The 18,122-nt window shown below is 51.3% G+C and overlaps 4 protein-coding genes across 4 annotated transcripts; all 4 read right to left on the bottom strand.

The window, feature by feature from the left end:
- Window positions 1–4,546: 4,546 nt before the first annotated feature.
- BDZ99DRAFT_516799 (uncharacterized protein) lies at window positions 4,547–5,971 on the bottom strand (the record flags this gene model as incomplete). Its single annotated transcript, XM_033725107.1, has 1 exon — window positions 4,547–5,971. The coding sequence occupies one exon, from the start codon at window positions 5,969–5,971 to the stop codon at window positions 4,547–4,549; it is 1,425 nt and encodes a 474-aa protein (XP_033581155.1).
- Window positions 5,972–6,363: 392 nt separating this feature from the next.
- On the bottom strand, window positions 6,364–7,577 carry BDZ99DRAFT_486151 (uncharacterized protein; the record flags this gene model as incomplete). The annotated part of the gene is made up of 4 exons (XM_033722759.1): window positions 6,364–7,050; window positions 7,097–7,226; window positions 7,279–7,328; window positions 7,383–7,577. 4 exons carry the CDS (start codon window positions 7,575–7,577, stop codon window positions 6,364–6,366), a joined length of 1,062 nt encoding a protein of 353 aa, XP_033581156.1.
- Window positions 7,578–9,173: 1,596 nt separating this feature from the next.
- Window positions 9,174–15,120, bottom strand: BDZ99DRAFT_380698 (ATP-binding cassette transporter; the record flags this gene model as incomplete). The annotated part of the gene is made up of 9 exons (XM_033715199.1): window positions 9,174–10,080; window positions 10,131–10,816; window positions 10,878–10,985; window positions 11,041–11,063; window positions 11,350–12,294; window positions 12,799–13,466; window positions 13,871–14,337; window positions 14,404–14,459; window positions 14,508–15,120. The coding sequence occupies 9 exons, from the start codon at window positions 15,118–15,120 to the stop codon at window positions 9,174–9,176; spliced, it is 4,473 nt and encodes a 1,490-aa protein (XP_033581157.1).
- Window positions 15,121–16,182: 1,062 nt separating this feature from the next.
- Window positions 16,183–17,450, bottom strand: BDZ99DRAFT_495726 (uncharacterized protein; the record flags this gene model as incomplete). The annotated part of the gene is made up of 2 exons (XM_033723395.1): window positions 16,183–17,242; window positions 17,299–17,450. The coding sequence occupies 2 exons, from the start codon at window positions 17,448–17,450 to the stop codon at window positions 16,276–16,278; spliced, it is 1,119 nt and encodes a 372-aa protein (XP_033581158.1). The 3' UTR covers window positions 16,183–16,275.
- Window positions 17,451–18,122: the final 672 nt, after the last annotated feature.

The raw sequence follows: 18,122 nt of genomic DNA on the forward strand, positions 1-18,122 counted from the left end.
GTCGCAGTTGTAGAACCACTCTGCCTCCATCCTCTCATTTCTTTTGACAAAATGAGATAATCTGACAGCTCTCTGCGATCATTACTTTTAGTCGTCCATGATAGGTCCCTTGAAAATTCGCAGCAGCTTGAATACCATCGCTTTCGACTGTCTGTCGAATCGTGTCCACTCGAGTCAAACATCTCTTACAGCTTCGGTTCATCGACTCAGATTATGACCCGGGAACCACTCCGGAAAATGACTAAGCTGTCCAGGCAACCTTTGATGCTGCACTACGCGTGCCAGAATGAAAGGTTGAGAAATAAGGACATGCAGAGGCTCTGCTGCAGAGCAATTCTTGCACAACCAGGTAGGGACCAAATACTCCTTTTTGATCTTTCAGCGCCTATCAGACCAGGTATTCAATCGCAGGTACCAGCCTAAGACTGCTTGTGTAGAACAGTTTTGTTTCTGTCCCACTTTCTTTTGGACTTCACAATACGATATTTGATGTCTGGCTATTTCACTCATGTTTTCCACCCTCGTCTTTCTTACACCACAAGTCTAGACTTTCGTTGCATAAAAAATATCTATTTTTGACGTAAAAGCAACCCATTTGCGAAAACAGGAATGTGGCAGGTGAAAGACCATCTGTTTTGCGCAATGTCAGAAAGAGCGTAAGCGCATTCGATACAGAGTGTGTGCAATCTATAACCCTGCGAAGGTCCACCAAAAACATTTTTTAGCCCCTCGGTACATGCCTGCACCCTTGATTCTTGGCTATAGGTGAAATTGCGTGGTAGCAGAAACAGCCACCGGTTGTCCAATCACGCAAGCACGTAACCAGGCACCAACTACACTAGGCCTGTTGTGCGATTGTACCTTGAGGATATATTGCTCGTCGGCGTGACCGCCTTGGGAAGCCAGAAGCCACCGACCTCCGAGTACAAATAGCGAGACATGTCCGTACTGCTTTACAATGAGTTCTGCAGCCGCTGTGTCCCTGAACCATCATGTTGGAAATGCAATGGAAGATAGCACTAGCCGCGTTGTGCGCTGCGTGGACGGCGAGAGCACAAACATGTAAGAACACCAGCCTCGGATTGCGGGAATTACGCAAAGGATCGTCGCTTACACGTGCCTTCAGTAACAGCGACGGGAAATTGGACCACCTCCAGCAGCCCTACCTCGCTCGCTTCAATCGGCAGTGGTACGAGAAATTTCAATTTACCCTGTTCCTTCTCAAGAGCGACTGCGTCCAGGGTTTTGCAAGATGCTTGCTTTGTGTCGCCAGGAACCATGACGGTTATACTAGCTACGAACTATTAAGTAACAGCCCTTAGGAAGCGCATATGCGAGTGCTTGCGATAGCTCATGGGAGGCGTGGAGATCGGCTTCCGAACACTATACACCATCAGATTACACAACCTTCCTTTCAACAGGAACAGTGGACTATACGGTGACCGACACAATATATGCGTCGGATACCTGTCACACAAGCTGTGGGACGATATGCTACGCAGGATCCCATACTATATTGAGCACAAGTGTAGACGCGGAAAATTACGCCTACACGACACTTACTTCGACGGCCCCAACTTTCGCCGTGCCCTCTCCGACGTGCTCCGTCGCCCTTTCCGATTGTACGGATCTATGGAGTTCTTACAGCTCTTCATCTAGTGCATGGGCGAGCGCGGCCATAACGACTGCGCCGTCACCCAGCGAGCCAGCATGCGACACCTGTAAAGCAGTCAGCACGAGGTGCACCATTGATCCGGCTAGCATTGACGTGTACTACTTTCCTGTCACTTCAAACGTAACGCGAAACCTGTGTACCAACTGGCCTGCTGGTGGTGAAGCAACAAGTTTCCCCGACTATCCTACTACTAGTAAGTCACGTGGTGCTTTATGCCGAGTTTAATTCAGAGCTGATGTCGAGTAGCATACACTCCGGTAACCACTGGGCCATACGGAGTTGTCAGCGGGAAAACTCTCTATGCCGGGAATGTATACTTTTCGATCGCGACGGCCTCTGCTCATGATCCATGTGGAGGAGCGGTGGGTGCCACTCATTCAGGTTCGTGGATCGCGCTTCCCTCGAGCGAGGTCCAGAGCATGCGAGGATACCCAAAGAACGATATCCCATATTCGTTCAACTTTGCAGACTTCAACACGCCAATACCATACAGTGCATACTACGGTCAACCTGCCTGTCAAGTCCGACTTCCCCCTTGCTCCGTGGTCTACGACAATGAGTATTTCCCTCAAATCATAATGCCAGCCGCTATTCGCCAACTGGACCCTTCCTGGTCTACATGCTCTCTTGGCTTCTTCGGCTTGGCAGATCCGCCTACTGCTGTGCAGACTGCACCGTTCGGATTTTCTACATCCACATCAGTGCCTGCGGAACCAGCTCAATCTTCAGATCTCCCTCCCCAAACAACGGAAGCAGATCCGGGCACTACAACTGCTGCATCACCCAGCCCAGCTCCAGAACCTCCTCCAGTTTCGACGAATGATCCTATTCAGACTTCCGTGAACGATCCTGGCCAGCCTTCAACGATTGATCCTGCTCCCCCAGCGTCTACTGAAGACCCTGGCACAGTGATTGATCCCGGCACGAGCGTTGTTGATCCAGGCGATCCAGCTACGAGTATCGCAAATCCCGGAGATCCAGCCACCAGTGCCGTTGACCCAGGGAATCCGGCCACGAGCGTTGTCGACCCAGGGAATCCGGCCACGAGTGTTGTTAATCCAGGCGGACCAGGAAATCCAGCTACGACTGTCGTTAACCCTGGTGACCCAGGCAATCCAGCTACGAGCGTTGTTAACCCAGGTGGCCCAGGCCAACCCGCCTCTTCCGTTCCAGGCGCTCCCCCAGCTTCCGCCCTCGTCGTCATCACCGCAGTCCCAGGCTCTAGCGTCGCTATCACCGCCCCTCCCATCACCGCCCCTACATCTGCCACTATAACCCTCGGCTCCAGCACTCTCGTCGTCGACCCAACGACCGGCGTTACTATCGGCCCTGGCACCACCCTCACCCCCGGCGCACCCCCTATCACGCTTCCCGGTTCTACCACCCTCAGCGTCGGCACCACAGGCGTCATCATATCTGCCCCCTCGGGTGTGCAGACCATACCATTCCAGCCCACCACCGGCGCTACTCCTACGACCCCCGTCATCACAGTAGGCGGTAGCTCTATAACCGCTATACTGAACCCCACGGACCCCGCAAACCCGAGCTTCGTCGTCGACGGAACGACACTCACCCCCGGCGGCGCGACGGCCACGATCTCGGGCACGCCGGTCTTCATTCCTTCCTCGGGCTCCAGCATCGTCGTCGGCACGCAAACGATCCCCCTGACTCCTGTCTCTCAGCCATCCTCTGCGACTATCACAGCAGGCGGCCAGACCTTCACCGTCGACCCTACGAGCAGTGCTGTTGTTCTAGCACCCGGAACGACTCTCTCGCTCGGCGGTCCTGCCCTCACGGTATCAGGAACCACGATTAGCGTAGGCTCGAGTGGGGTCGTGATTGTGGCGCCGTCGTTGACGAGCACGGTGGCGATAGTAACAGGGACCGGGGCATCCTCTGCGACTATCACAGCAGGCGATCAAACCTTTACTGTTGATCCAACCGGCAGCGCTGTGGTTGTAGCGCCCGGTACGACGCTTTCCGTCGGCGGGCCGGCGCTCACGGTATCAGGAACCACGATTAGCGTAGGCCCGAGTGGGGTCGTGATTGTGGCGCCGTCGTTGACGAGCACGGTGGCGATAGTGACGGGCATTGGGGCATCAGGGACGCAAACGGGGGAGGCGCCGGCGCAGTTCACGGGTGGCGCGGCGGAGAGAGTCAGGGGGTGGACGTGGGAGGTGTTTGGGGGATTGATGGCGGTGATGGGGGTGGTGTTGTAATATAATTTTATGAGTGAGATGGGATGGGATGGGATGAGGGTGTATATAATTAGTTGACTTGTATGTGATGAAGTAATGGGATTGTGTGATGATTGGCAGTAGCAATCTACCTTTTTGGTGATGTTTTGGATGTGGTGACGGCAAATGGGGCTGTGACAAAAGGAAAGCATTTGCATGTATGAAACGGAGCCGGTTCTTTATATAGACCACGAGCCAACGGATTCAACATGCGCCACTATTTAGACCTTGATTTGTTTTCATAATTCTACAGTCTGATATGACATTGATTTCAAAAAGTAGAAAGCATGTCCGTCTATATCAGAGCCTAGAAGTTGGGTAGTAGGACAGTGGCTTGAGACGTATAAACGGGAGCCTGTCCGTGCGATTTGGAGTCGATTCTGGTATGTTATTGACTGGCACTCTAAATTGAGACATGAGAAATAGGCTGATTTGGATGTCGTGAGAAATATGAGCGAGAGTCAGTCCGTGCGATCTGGAGTGGATTTTGGCATGTTATTGACACGATGTGTAAATCAGACCTTATAGCAGTGGTAGCATCTTGGCAGTCCAGCCCAGACGATAAAACCAGAGCAACGAGATGAACAAAAGGGAGTTAGTCCATTCTCTAAAGCTCAGCCCAGAAGTTCCCCCATCACATCCCATAATGCGACGTCCCCTCGCTGTCATACCCAAGAAAGCCCCAAATCGCCTCTACCTCCGCCGCCATTTCCCCCTTTTCGGCATCTTCCTCGCCCCCCTCCTCACTCACCACCTCTTCAATATCCTCCTCCTCACTTACCTCTCCAAACCCGCCCGCTCTCTCATACTGCCCAATGAATTTCCCCACCCGATCCCCCCTCCGATCCAACCACCTCTCCGTCTCAACCCTCCTCACGACTTCCGCTGCCTCCCCAGTCGCCCGTCGCATCTGCACCCTTCGCTCCGCACCCGCAGTACCGTTCTTGCCGTCCTGACCACTGTTACGCCAGCGATAGTGATCGCGCGTGAACCTCTGCGCGCCGATTTCCCGGAGAAGGTCATGAGGAGAGAACCCAGCATCGCCGACATACTTCTCTATCAGCTCCTCCACCACCGAATCCGTGTTCCACGCACAGCTCTCCACCATCGCCGCAACAACATCTACCCAAGCAACGACATCCGCATAATCCAGCGTCCCCCTATGCTGTCCAAACTCCACCTCCGCCATCTCCTTCCCCCGGAAGCCCGTCTCAGTCTCCCGAATATCAAACCCCCACCCCACCCTCCTCCCACTCCTCTCCCCCGCCCACCCAAACTCCCTCCCCAACGCCCCCAACTCCCCGTCCTTCGCCGCACGCCTAATAATCCGACACCACTGCCGCGTCCCCTTCGCCCCATCCTGCAGCCTGAAAAACGCGCTCGGCTGCGCCGTCCCCGCCAGCCGACTCACCGCGCTGACCTGCGCGAACAGCCGCTCGAACCCCGTTAGCAGCTGCCACACGCGACTTACTGTGTCTACTACCCCGCGCTCGCTGCTGTCCTCTGGGTCGCTCGTGCTCACCCGAACGTTGAAGTCGCAGGTCTCGTTCACGAGGAGGCGGAACGGGAAGGCGGGGCTCGCGTTGTCGAAGTTCGCGTGGAGGGTGTGCAGGATGTGGTGGAGCTGTTCGCGCCAGCTGAAGTCGGGGTCGGCGGGCGCCAAGGGGGGGCTGTGGAGGCGGATGCCGGTTTGGAACCAGGTTGAGGGGAGTGCGAGGGTGGAGCGGGGCGTGAGAGTGGCGGCGGGGTGAGGGTTTAGGGTCCAGGCTGTGGTGTTGAGGGCGGAGAGGTTGAGGAGGGAGAAGGGGGAGAGTTGGATGTCGAGGGCTTTGAGGTCTTCGTTTTCGTCATGGGTTGGGTTGGTAGAGGGGATTGGGCGTAGGAGGTGCTGGAGGAGGGTGCGCATGGCATAGATGGGGCGATGGGGGTCGGAGGGTTCGTAGATGAGGTCGGAGGCGGGTTTTGAACCGATGAGGATGAAGTCGAGGGAGATTCGAAACGTAAGGTCAGGCTGTGAGGGCGACCTAGGGGGTGCTGACGGGGAATATCGATGAGCCATGTTGTCGCTATTACCTACTTTTAGTTCTATTAGTATTTCTCGCGATTAGGAATTATAGTCCATAGTGTCCAGTGTCCATAATGTTAGGTAGGCGTGATAGTATAGTTGGACAATAGCCTTAGGTGAGATTGTCAGACAAAGGGAGATGATTCGCAGAACACCACAAAGCAACAAAGAAATATATCACAATAAAACAAGCGAAGGTGTCCTGGTCATGATGAACGTGCATTATGCAATCTGAGCACGATGCTGCACACTGCACATCTTGTCCCGCCTTCTTTCGAGGTCCAGAATGTCCGCTCTAATGCGACTCGAAGAATGAGGAGGCATGCGCGATGAGGGAACAGTAATAGACAAGAGTATTCCAAAATGGAGATTGAGACGGTTGTCCACTATGCTGTCGCAGGGGCACCAGTAGTAACCTCCTCACCAGTCTCAGGTGCCTTGCCGTTGAGCGGAGCCTGTTCTTCTGTCTTTACTGGAGCCCCACCCAGGGCAGAGGTATCGATAGCATCGGATGCACCATCCGTGGCGCCCTGCTTCTTCTCCCATTTGGCTGGCCTCACCCACTGAGGATCTTGCCATGGGCCAGCGTCGCTCAGCATGCAACCACCCGGGCAGTCACAGGTGCCGCCAAATGCCTTTGGCAAATTCTCTGCAGGAACCTGAGCGAGTAGCTCCTTTTCATAGCCACTACCCAAAATGTGTATTTTGTTCACCGTGACGGGATCCAAAAAGCGCTTGACGAAGCTGAAGACGCCAGAAAAGCCCCACGGTGCGTTGATGACATACAGCTTTCCGAGCCGTTCGGGGTAGTAGTTTTGGGAGACGCCAGAGGCTGCTTGGATATATCCGTACACGGAGGACGCCTTGGAAATTCCAACACCCTTCAAGTCCATAATGGTGCAGCAGGTTTCGAGGAGGTGGCCAGCTTTCCGAGAGCAGGCAGGGAGGCGAGGATCGGCGACCTTCTCATATTCGCAGACCAGGTTCTGTAACATGCGCTCCTGGCTGGTTATCTTGTCCATGGCGGCGATGTCGACCTTTCCCAACTGCTCAATGTACACCGGCCGGCCGTCCTACGCTGATCAGCCTAGTTCAATCACAAAACATAGCCACACATACCTTGTCCGTCTTGTGGTAGTATTGAGGGTAGTATTCGAAGACCTGGGGCTTCTCCTTGTAGTCGAAGGTTTGCAGGAGCTGATCTACACCGCCACCGAACTCCTTCCGCCATTTCTCGCAGTCGAGGAACCTGAGGGTTGTAAACACCTGTATATTTGTTCTAGGGGATAGCTATATCGTACATCTGCTTCGAGAGCTCGACGTTGAATTTTCTTGCTCGCAGGAACCTAAGCTACAAAAAAGTTAACTAGGCTAGATAGAGCAGACAGAAGAGCGGAGACCTCACCAGAGTCAGAGTATCTAGTCGCTCGGTAACTCCAGCAGCCTCGAGCATGGATCGAAGTTGGAAGACCTGTGCATCTTGCGCTGGAGTGGTGTAGCCAGGATGGCCTGGCTGGGGCTCTGGAGCGATGTAGGGGAAGTCATAATCGTCGTATTTGGGATCTGTCTTCAATTCGGGTTTTGCAGTAGCCTCGGCCATGGCGGCGGTGTTCTGGAGGTAGCGGAAAAATGGGTGGAGGTGGAAAGCTGAAGAGGGGTGTTGACGTTGTTGCGGGCTGCCTCTATTTATGACGAAGGTCGGTTGAGGGTCCGTGCAGGTGACTGGGCTTGGCGGATAGGCACACTTCTCACCGGCATCAGATGCTCTGCTATGGCTCGAGAATATGACTTCTGTCTGAGGAATAGGCCGCCAATGACGCTGGATTGTCAACGCCTCCTCAACACCATTGACATACGACTGACAGTAGCCGTTAGCCACTATTCATCCGTCACGCATATCGCGAATTCGCACTCATTCTCTAGTACCTGTGGTCATCTACGACAGCAGAGGCCCTTGCCTTCTACTAATGTGTGTTTCGCCACTCGAAACGCTCTAGAAGCTCATTTTCGTCCGATTTCCTGCATAGAGTCCCCATAAGTCTTGAACTCTGCTTTCTTGGCTTGGGCCATATCGCTTGATTTGACGCCAGTCCAGTATACACAATCCAGTTTCGCCGACTGGAATTTGAGATCAAGTACGCGTATTGTTGATTCAGAGCAAGCCCATATAACCAACATGGGACTAGTAGGTTCTCCTCATGTTCCCTGGTTACTACCACATCGTTATGGGGCCTAGAACGGCTCAGCAACAGAAGAACACGTACTTGACAACTGAGCCTCACAGATAAATACCTTGAAGGCTTCATGTACACACTTCACATACTATAGCCTTCTCCCGCGAACACTGAAACCGAGTCCCACTCTATGGGGATGGGCAATGCTTCAAGCTCACGACGAGAGAATGATTTCCAAGGCACTCCTTCGGCGTACAAGCCTACTACGCTCATAGCGGCCACCGGGTTCAGTAGAGGACACTCCGATATCAATACCGGAACTATCATTGAGATTACCAAGCCGGAGCCTTACACCATCTCCACACCCCAAGAAAGTCGTATAATACGTGCCGAAAGAACCAGCATCACTAGCACGACACCGGATTACGGCACCATCTTCGCTGAAAGCTGCACCATTTGCGTCCAGGAAAGCAGTTGCGAGTTTATCAGGAATGCAAGAAATTGCACCATCCACGTCAAACCACGCAGCGCGAGCATTCAGTGCGAGCAATATTATCAGTCCTATCCACTGCGATATCTACATATGGGATTATGCAAATAGCACGATTGAGAATCCCCAGAGCTGTAACATCTACTTCCAAGGTTCTCCTGAAAGCTTCACGGTCTCCCATCCTATGGGTGGGAACATCTTCCACGGCGAAAAACATTTCACAAAGTAAGTGGGAGCTTCTATCTTCATTACTTTGGGCAAATGCTGGCTTGGAGTTCAAGAAAGCGCATATGTACTTTTTGTCGTCAGCCTGATGTGGATTTGGTTTGGCTTGGAGCGTCCCGGGACGATTCCCAATATTATCAGAACAACCTTTAGAGTTTTCGCAGATTTCTGATCATGGCGCTTAAGGACGTAACACAGATTGATCTCTCTCCTCAACTAAATGAACTCGGAACTGAAAATCGTACCGATGAGAACTTATGACTCTTGCAAAAAACCACCAGAAAACCACAACCTCAATGTCCATCCATTAAGTTCGCCTAAACCGCTTCTTCAACCCTTCAACCCTCCCCTTAGACGCCTCCGAAACATCATCCTTTGACCACCTCCTCACCCGAAACACGTAATACAACACTACAGCCATGAACACATTAAACAAAATATACACCCACAACAACCCGAAGTCCCGCCACCGCTGGCCCCATTCTAAATCGCTATTTGCTAGGAACTGATCCGCAACCGCCATAGGGCAGTACTCGCAGACTCCACTCGAAGTCGGGTTTAACAGGCGACCAGGCGCGAGCTTCATGTACGGCGCCATATACTCGCCGCAATTCTGCCCGCTCGGCGGCAAGAACTTTGCCACCTCGTGCGCCGCGCACTGGATTGGTCGGCCGTGAAGCGTTGTGGCTGCGATGCCACCTACCCAGTAGGTGAGTGGGGATACACGGTACATGAACATCCAGAAGCCCGGAAGCGATGACGGTGGCTGCATGACGCCGTTGAAGAGCAGTGACATTGCGAAAAGGATGATGGCGACTGGGCCCGCAGTTTCGGGATCCGGGGCCCACGATATCAGCATGTGTGCGAACGTGCAGGCGTAGATGTAGAGTTCGATGCAGTAGAGGAGGACGATTCCTTGGCGTTCGGAGGAGGTGATGCCGAAGACGGGGTAGTAGATGCTAGCGAAGACGAGTACGCCTAGGAGGATGGAGTAGGGGATCTCGACGAAGATGTTGGCGATTAGGAAGGCTTTCCAGGAATAAGCTTTGGAAGGGCGCTCGCGCACTTCGTAGAGTGAGCGCTGGGTGACGAAACGAGGCATTATTTGCTGGACGGTTATTGTGAATGTTGCGGTGAGCATGAAAAGGGCGTAGAGGACATCTTGTAAGCCCTGCAGTGAGGCATCAGCTTGGTAGAAGGAGAAGCCCAGAAATCTGTATATCGTTAGATGTGTCAGGCTAGACATACGGGAGGGCATTCTTACAGAGCAGAGAACGTGCCCAGGCCTAGCTTATTCCAAATGTAGTCGGGAGTCCTCCAGTATTGTTGGAATACCCTCAGTGACACTTCCCATAGCTGCGAAGTAAATGGCATAGCGAATTCAGATTCATCCTTGTGAGAATGTTCCGCTTCTTTTAACTTCTCTCCCGGCGTCGCATCAAGGCTCTTCTGGTGTATTCGGTCAATTTCTTCATTAAGTCTTGAGTTTTCTGGGCTCTTCATCCAGGTCTCTGCCCAATTTTGAGCTTCTAGAGCTTCATTCTCATTCCCAATAACCTCAAGCATGTATTCGGCTGGATTTTCTGCTGGTCCACATGGTCTGCTACCATTCCTCTCGAAATAGTCGATCAGAATTCGGGAGTTTGGCCCGATTTGGCCGAAGTAGCAGGGTTGACCATGGTTGCCAAGAAGTAGGAGGCGCTCGAATTGCTGGAACAGAATTGCTGATGGCTGATGAACGGTGCAAAGAACAGCTTGGCCGTGATCTGCGAGTCTCCGAAGGAAGGCGACAATACTCCAACTACTTTGGGAATCCAATCCGGATGTCGGTTCATCAAGGAACAAGAGGAGGTCAGGTTTGGCTGCTAATTCCACGCCGATTGTTAAAAGCTTTCGCTGTTCTACGTTGAGCCCTTCTCCGGGTATACCGACTACGGCTTCGCCAAAGGTCTACGTTGTGTTTAGTCACTTCTGAGCAATATGATACTTCGGGACCTGAGCTTTTACATACCTGCATTCTCAAAAGCTTGATAACTTCTTCGACATAGGCGTACTTCTCTTTCTTGGATACAGTCTTTGGTTGCCGCATCATAGCGCTGAAACGGAGAGCCTCGCGGACCTATAAAATGTTACATAAAGGCCCAATTAATGCTATTCAAATCATACGGACGTACAGTAGTCGTTTCGAGATGTAAGTCTATAAAAAGTTAGTACAAGGACCATGTGTACATGACATTCCACCACACTGGGCGTGAAAAAAGTGGCACAATCATCAAGCACTCTGTCTTGTGTGTAGACCTGTCTGCTACTGCTTGAGGTGCTTCAACGAGTTTCCACATAGCCCAAGGCGAAGGGCTTCTATCTCGTTCAGATTCCTGAAAATGTATTGAAGCACCCCTAGCAGTGGCAAACAGGTGTACACACGAGACGGCTTGTTCTAGAATTAGAGTGCCACCTTCTTCATGCCCTGAGTATCCACTTACCAAGTTGTTGAACGTAACCTGTCTCACGTTGAAAGCTAGGCTCCAGTGGCCTTCCGCTAACGAACATGTCGCCAGTCACGACACCGATTCTTGTACGCTGAGCGAGCACATCGAGCAACGTAGTCTTTCCGGCACCAGAGGGCCCCATGAGAACGGTCAGAGTGCCTGGAGAAACGAAACCGGATACACGATCAAGCAGTCTTCGTTGTTTTCCGCCCTTGACCGTGATGTCGTAGCATACGTTACGCCATGTGAAGACCTCCTTCTGCGGCGCAATCGCAAACTCTTCCATCTCTTTATCGTCTGCTAGCCGCGACGCTATAGAAGCACGGCGATTTGACTCGGTGTCTGAGGCGTTGGAGCGTTGGCGTCGTTTGGATCCCCGCGGAGCATGACCGCTCCGGAAGACCAGTAGGTCAGCAGTAGAGGAAGCAGAGGTATTGAACTCCGTGGCGAAGAGATAGGTAAACATGAAGAAGATTCCAAAAGCAATGAGGATTCCCAGGTTCCTCCATATGTGCGAGTACGAATACTGATAACTTGCTTCCACCCAGGAGTCTCCGGAAACGTATGTTTGTCCAGGCAGAGCCCCAGCTACTGAGCAGACGAAAGTAGCGCCGGTGAGATTCTGGTAGGCGGGTATAGTAGCTCCACAAGTATAGTTCCTCCCATGGACTTCATTAGTCATCAGTGCCTCGAACGCATACGCAATTGGATTGATGTACATGATCCATTTGAACCAGGGATGCATGTAATGCTTAGGAATGACAAATCCGGTGTAGATGATCAGCCCCAAGAGCATTACGCCTGCGATTGCGAGAGCTTGAGAAATGCGCTTCGTTGCTGCGCCGATCGTGCGAAAGATGAAAGTCATCGTGAGCATGGCGACGTAATTAAAAAGGAGGAAGATGAAGAATTGAGATGGCTCTCTCCGGAGGCCGGTCACTTAAGGTTGTAATACACATGTTAGCGGGTTTTCATAAATTAGGGGGGTTTTGAGACAGATCCTAAGTCCTCTGGAGTTACAGTACGTGGTCATAGATATCCGCGCACTTCTCTACCACCACTTGGGGAGCCTCATGGTATTTTCAGAAATCCAGGGCGATGGATTACAGATCTAATGTGTGTACACTCGTCTGCCACTGCTTAGGGTGGTCTAATGAGTTTACTAGATATTTAAAAGGTAGGCCTTCTGTCTGATTCGGAACTCTGAAAATAGCATGAGGCACCACAAGCGGTGGCAGAAAGTCGTGCGGATATCTATGACAAGACACAGTAGCTTTCCTTGAGTGCCACTCAAATCGTGTTTAAGACACCATTACCGGCTCGAAAGCGACTAAAATGGGTGCTCAAATGCGACCTGAGTGGGTGTTCAAGCGTGACATGAGTCGTGTTTCAACACACAATGACACCAGAGGACTCTGGTATGTGTATTAGGACCTTACGTACTGAAGTAGAGAATGATGTTGAATATGGCCGCGCTGACGAAACGAATTGGTATGTCGGCTAATGTGGAGGCCAAACCCTCTGCAAATGGATGGTAGAATGCGTAGCTTGCTTGCTTTTCTACAATTGGTCGGAGATCGTATAGCCGGTTTATGTCCAGTACACTTATCAAAGTGTTCAGCATCACCGAGAAAAAAATGACAGACCCTTTAGGTAATAGGCCAGCGGTAGTGTTCGATGAATTGAAAAACATTGAGGCGATGATAGGAGCCATGATTATCTGAACAAACGAATGTACGACTGTACTAGTCATATCTCCGGCCATTCTTTGATAGGCACGAATCGTGCATTCTTTGATCTGCATGGATGTACTGATGAGGTAGGGGCTCCTAGGTAGCGTATGTCGCACTTGTTCTGCTCGATGGGTATTTTGAAACTCTTTGACTGCTGGCCCTTCCGATGGGAAAGCCTTCTTGTAGGCCTCGATCTCCTTTTGACAGGTTTGGAAAGCCTCGGACTCCAACCAATAGCGTTCAAACTCTTCCGGGGTACGTGGAACTCTGGCGTCGTAGCCTGGACGTGCAAGCCTCTCATCGGGATTGGTGACGGAGGTTAAAAAATCTCCCGTGGTTTGGCGCGCGGGACATTCCCAGCCCATGTCGATGAAATATCTTAAGGTGGTAGTGCATATATTAGCGTATTTCATAAAGGAGGTCTTGAAAACAGATACTGGATCCTCTGGTGTTACTGTTGTCCTTGAGTGCTACTCAAATCGTGTTGAAGACACCATTACCGACTTCAAAGCGACGAGAATGGGTGCTTAAACGCGACCTAAGTGGGTGTTCAACCGCAACATAAGTCGCGTTTCAACACAGTTACAGGAACAATGACACCAGAGGGCTCTCAGGCTCTGTTGAATGTAAGGAGGTTCAACACCGTCTGAGGTGGCCTAATGAGCTACTAGACTTGCGAAAACTGTCGTTTCACAGTTTTTGATAACGTATTAGGCCACCACAGACGGTGTTGGGCTACTCAACGGAGCCTGACCATGGTATGCGTAGTAGGACTTACGTACTGTTTGGCCTCGGATGCACGCCCGAAATATATCTGTCTTCCTTCGTAAAGAACCGTAGCTTTGTCGAAGATGTCGTAAATGGCTTGGGAGGCCTGGTAGATAGCTACGAGTTGTGTCATCTGTGACAGATCTGATGCGGTCTTCAGGGCGCGAACAAATTTCAGTGCAGTGGAACTATCAAGTCCTCTGCTGCTGTTGTCCCAAGCGGCAATCGGTGCACGAGAAAGAGCCATTTCTGCAATCGATACACGTTTTCTTTCTCCTCCGCTAATTCCACGAACAAACTCATTGCCGACTTTGGTATCTCGGGTATGTGTGAGGTCGAGAGCGGCCATCACAACGTCAGCCATGTAGTTTGCCATGTACTTGCGAGGGAGGTTCTTATATCGTGTACGTGGAGTCCGGACAGCAGCGGCAAATCGCAAAGTCTGTGCAACCGTAAGGTGTGGAAAATGCTTCTCTACTTCCTATATAGGAGCAGTATTAGCGTCAAAAGAACTGTTTGGAGTAAGAGTGGGAAAAGGCGTATATACCTGATTATAGCACACATCTCCTTTGAATCTCGTCATCATATCGTGAATGGATTTGCCTAGGTAAATCAGCTTGTGAGTGAGAATTTAGGTCTGGTGAAACTGACCGTCGTAGGAGAGAGAATCTTCAGAACCAAGCTCGAGTCCATGCAATTCTCCAGCGATCGACTTGAGAAAGGTGGAGCAACCACTTCCAGGTCGGCCTAGCACGACGAGCATCTCTCCTGCCTTTACTACACCATTGAAGTTGTGCAGGATGCATCTCCGGTCCTGATCGCCGAAATTGATCCACTCGTGTATTCTGACCGGAGCCATGAAAATGGATAAAACGTCTTTTTGAATGTTCAAACTGGGGCCAGATCCGTAAACGTTCAAATCCTGGAAACAGAAACCGGATCTCTGCGTTGGAATATGGTCCTCGGCCATAGAAGTTATCATCCATTTCGCCCACCTGTAGACGTGGAAGCGCGGACTTGATGGATCAAGGGCAGGATCTTGTGCTCTTGGGTCAGGGTTATCGGTTGATACTCGAGAAATAGGACGGTGAAGGGAGTCAAGTGATGCTAGGCGGTGGAGGTGCGCGATGTTTCTTGGGGCGATTGATTGAAATTGCGGCGAGCCATTATGGCTGCTCCCGGATATGTCATCTCCTTTCTGGTAGTTGCTATGTCTTGTATGGTTTGAAGATTCTTGTGGTGAATCGTCGAGTTTGTCGTCCATTGCGACCTAGTATAGTAGAAGCATGTGAACTTCACAGAGAAGTAGCCTGGTTTGATTAGAGAGAAGAGGACATGATATTGAATTTATAGTAGCAGAAAAGAATCGCTCGAAGGGTCCCGTCGAGATCCGCGATGGTATGATCAGAATGTGCCAGACTCTCCCAATACAGTGAGCGACACATCAGCCGCAAAGCCATGCATAGCCACCCGCTCGCTGGGTTCCGGACTGCGAGGACGGATAGTCCTCGGTCCAAGGTCACGTATGTGATAGAACTCCTCGGCATCCATTGCGTCTCGCAGATCCTGAAGCCTTACGTTGACACAGACAGCACGATCGCGTGATGTATGTATGTACCAAAGTCCGAGGTTCTGAGCCACAAAATAGAAGCGATTAGCAGGTTCACATGCTAACAAATGGAATAGATGGAATTAGAGCGGAGGAAGTCCTTTTCTAGACTGATTCTTACCGAGGCTGAGCTGAATTTGCTAAACGCATGGTACCGCGAGGTGTTACTATCATATATTACCGCTGTTTACGGCTGACTCGGTGGCTTGATATCCGCGCTGGACCACCGGATGCGCCTATCATCCAGCATCCGAGCTAAACCCACCTATCCATTCCGCATCGACGTGAGCATTTTTACATCAGCCCACCTTTAAAAACTATGGCCGATCATTTGTATGAAGATGTCTCCAGCTACCAGGCTCTCCCCGCGTTCGTCCCCCAAACTTCCATACAGCTTTCATCTTTCCGTAAAGGGGTAAACGCTTGCCCGACACTCGCCCTTTGGACCTAGCGCCTGGTTTCGTGTTTTGAATCTGTATACTGGAAGAGCCTTTAGTGTGGAGTAACAAGTGTGATGCATAAAAATCCTTGCGTAGTGGAAGCTCACAGATCTATGGACGTGTCAACATCACCATCGATATATTCAGAGGGACCTTGACATCTCTATCAGGTCATGCACACGGAATGGACAGTGAAGTTATATGTATTGAGTACTGGCATGCTTGGCTGACACCTGTACTAACTGGATGGCTTCAGCCTTCCGAGTCAATGTGAGCACTGTGAATAGACACCAAACCCCACCCTGTTGAGCATTGTCTGTTGGAGCCATAAGGAAACCCGAGATAGCTGGAGCACCCGCAGCGGCGTCAATCAAATCTCCGCCCTGACAAACTCCTTCTTGATTGCCGCGTCATGCGCCTTCTTGACTCTCCTCCAGTCGGGCCAGATGTTATGGTTATTTGCCTTGGCCTGCTTCTGTTGGAAACCCTCTGCGCATCTCGTCTTCTCCATGTCATACTTGTGGTCATGGTAGCTGCAAAGGTGATGTCTCTCAATGTCCTTGTGCATCGCTGAATTCTTGGAAAAGCTCTGTTTCTTCACCAAGGACAGCTGGATAAGAGTCATTTGGATGAGCGCCTTCTTCGCTAGGGAAGATGCAGTGATGTCAGAGCCGACCTTGGGCTTCAAAGAGAGGAGTGAAGAGGTCGGTCCGGGAGAATCAAGGCAGAGACGGACTATCTCGCTGAGGTGGACCAGAACATCCCAGAGGAACTCTCCTGGAAGCTCTTCCAAGGCTTCTTCCTCCGTACCCATCTTGATAATCGGAAGATGGGCGAAACAGAACATCTCGACGAAGAAGGTCAGGATCTTGGAGTCCGGGCACACCTGTCCACGAAGATGTTCTAGAGACTTTGCCGGCGAGTACATGTGTCCGTAGGCATTTCCAGTCCAGCTGTCTTCGGAGTTGACAACCCTGACCATATCCACGTCATTGAACTCGGCGAGGCGGCGTTTGTAGAGTTCGTCGATGAGCGAATTCAGTAGTCGAAGGGCTCCGAGGTACTCTGCCAGAATGTACAGATTCAACAAGTCGACATGATCTTCGACATGATCCAAAGACTGAGTCTCCAGCCACTGAAAGAAGTGTTCGAATGTGCGGACATTGGCATCGGTGAGGTTGACGATGCCGGACTTTGTCTCTTCAAAAGCCTCGCCATCCTTGCGATCGTACATCGCCTCGAAGTATCTGGAGTATCGACAAGCTAGTTCCTTGAAGATGATGTATGGCTTCGCATCTGGCCCAACATTGACGGTGATGACTGTCCGGTGGAGCTCACTGCGGGTAATTGTAAGCGAAATTCAAATTTCTTACGGCTCTGTAGCGCGACTTACATCCAGGTCGACTCAACACCCGGATCCATGACGATTGTGAGGAAGCCGTGCAGAGGAAAGGTGAAGTGGAGGCTGCAGAGGGTGAGGGTGTCGTGGGGCAGGTTGATAACGCGAGACGTGTGCTTAGTAACACGTGGAAGTGAAATGGCCATGAGCAAATACAGGCTGAGACCAGTCGGGACGAAAGCCTTTACCAGTCCAAGGTCGTCTGAGGTGGCCTGGAGAGGTATCAAGCTTGCTAAAAGAGCATTTCACACTTTCTAAATGACATGCTAAGGGGCCTCAAGCGGTAACAGGCAAGTGTATATAAGCATAGGAAATATTGGATCAGGACCACGGATGTCAGTGTATGTTCATCGAGCCTACTGTATCAACGCGTATGGGCCACTTCGTCATCCCGGGCCACTGTTTGAAGCAGATAGACGCCGGCAAGGGGAAATAAACAGTGAATGGGAGAACCCTTGATATTTCGGGAGAACTTGAAAAGATTCACCTAGATACTTACCATCTCACCATATCACTTTCCAATAATTATTCGAGACCTGCTAAGTGACCGAAGCAATAGCCATGCGAAGGCATCTGTAAGGCAGAGCCAACGCGGCTGCTTTTTAGACTATCTAGTACAACTGAACGCTCGCCCGGCGTAGACTCAGAACAAACCGAACCGGCAATCCCAAATCCGTACCCCGACATTGACGAAAACGATTCAACGAAGAAATATGAGTCCATCAACAAATGACACCGCCGAGAGAAGGATCGAAAAACAAGAATAGAAGACAAAAGGGTAAGATTCGTATACTACCCACCCTGCCTCAATCCACCAG

The sequence above is a fragment of the Mytilinidion resinicola genome, assembly GCF_010093595.1.
Source record: "Mytilinidion resinicola strain CBS 304.34 unplaced genomic scaffold BDZ99scaffold_4, whole genome shotgun sequence".
NCBI classification, from domain to species: domain Eukaryota; kingdom Fungi; phylum Ascomycota; class Dothideomycetes; order Mytilinidiales; family Mytilinidiaceae; genus Mytilinidion; species Mytilinidion resinicola.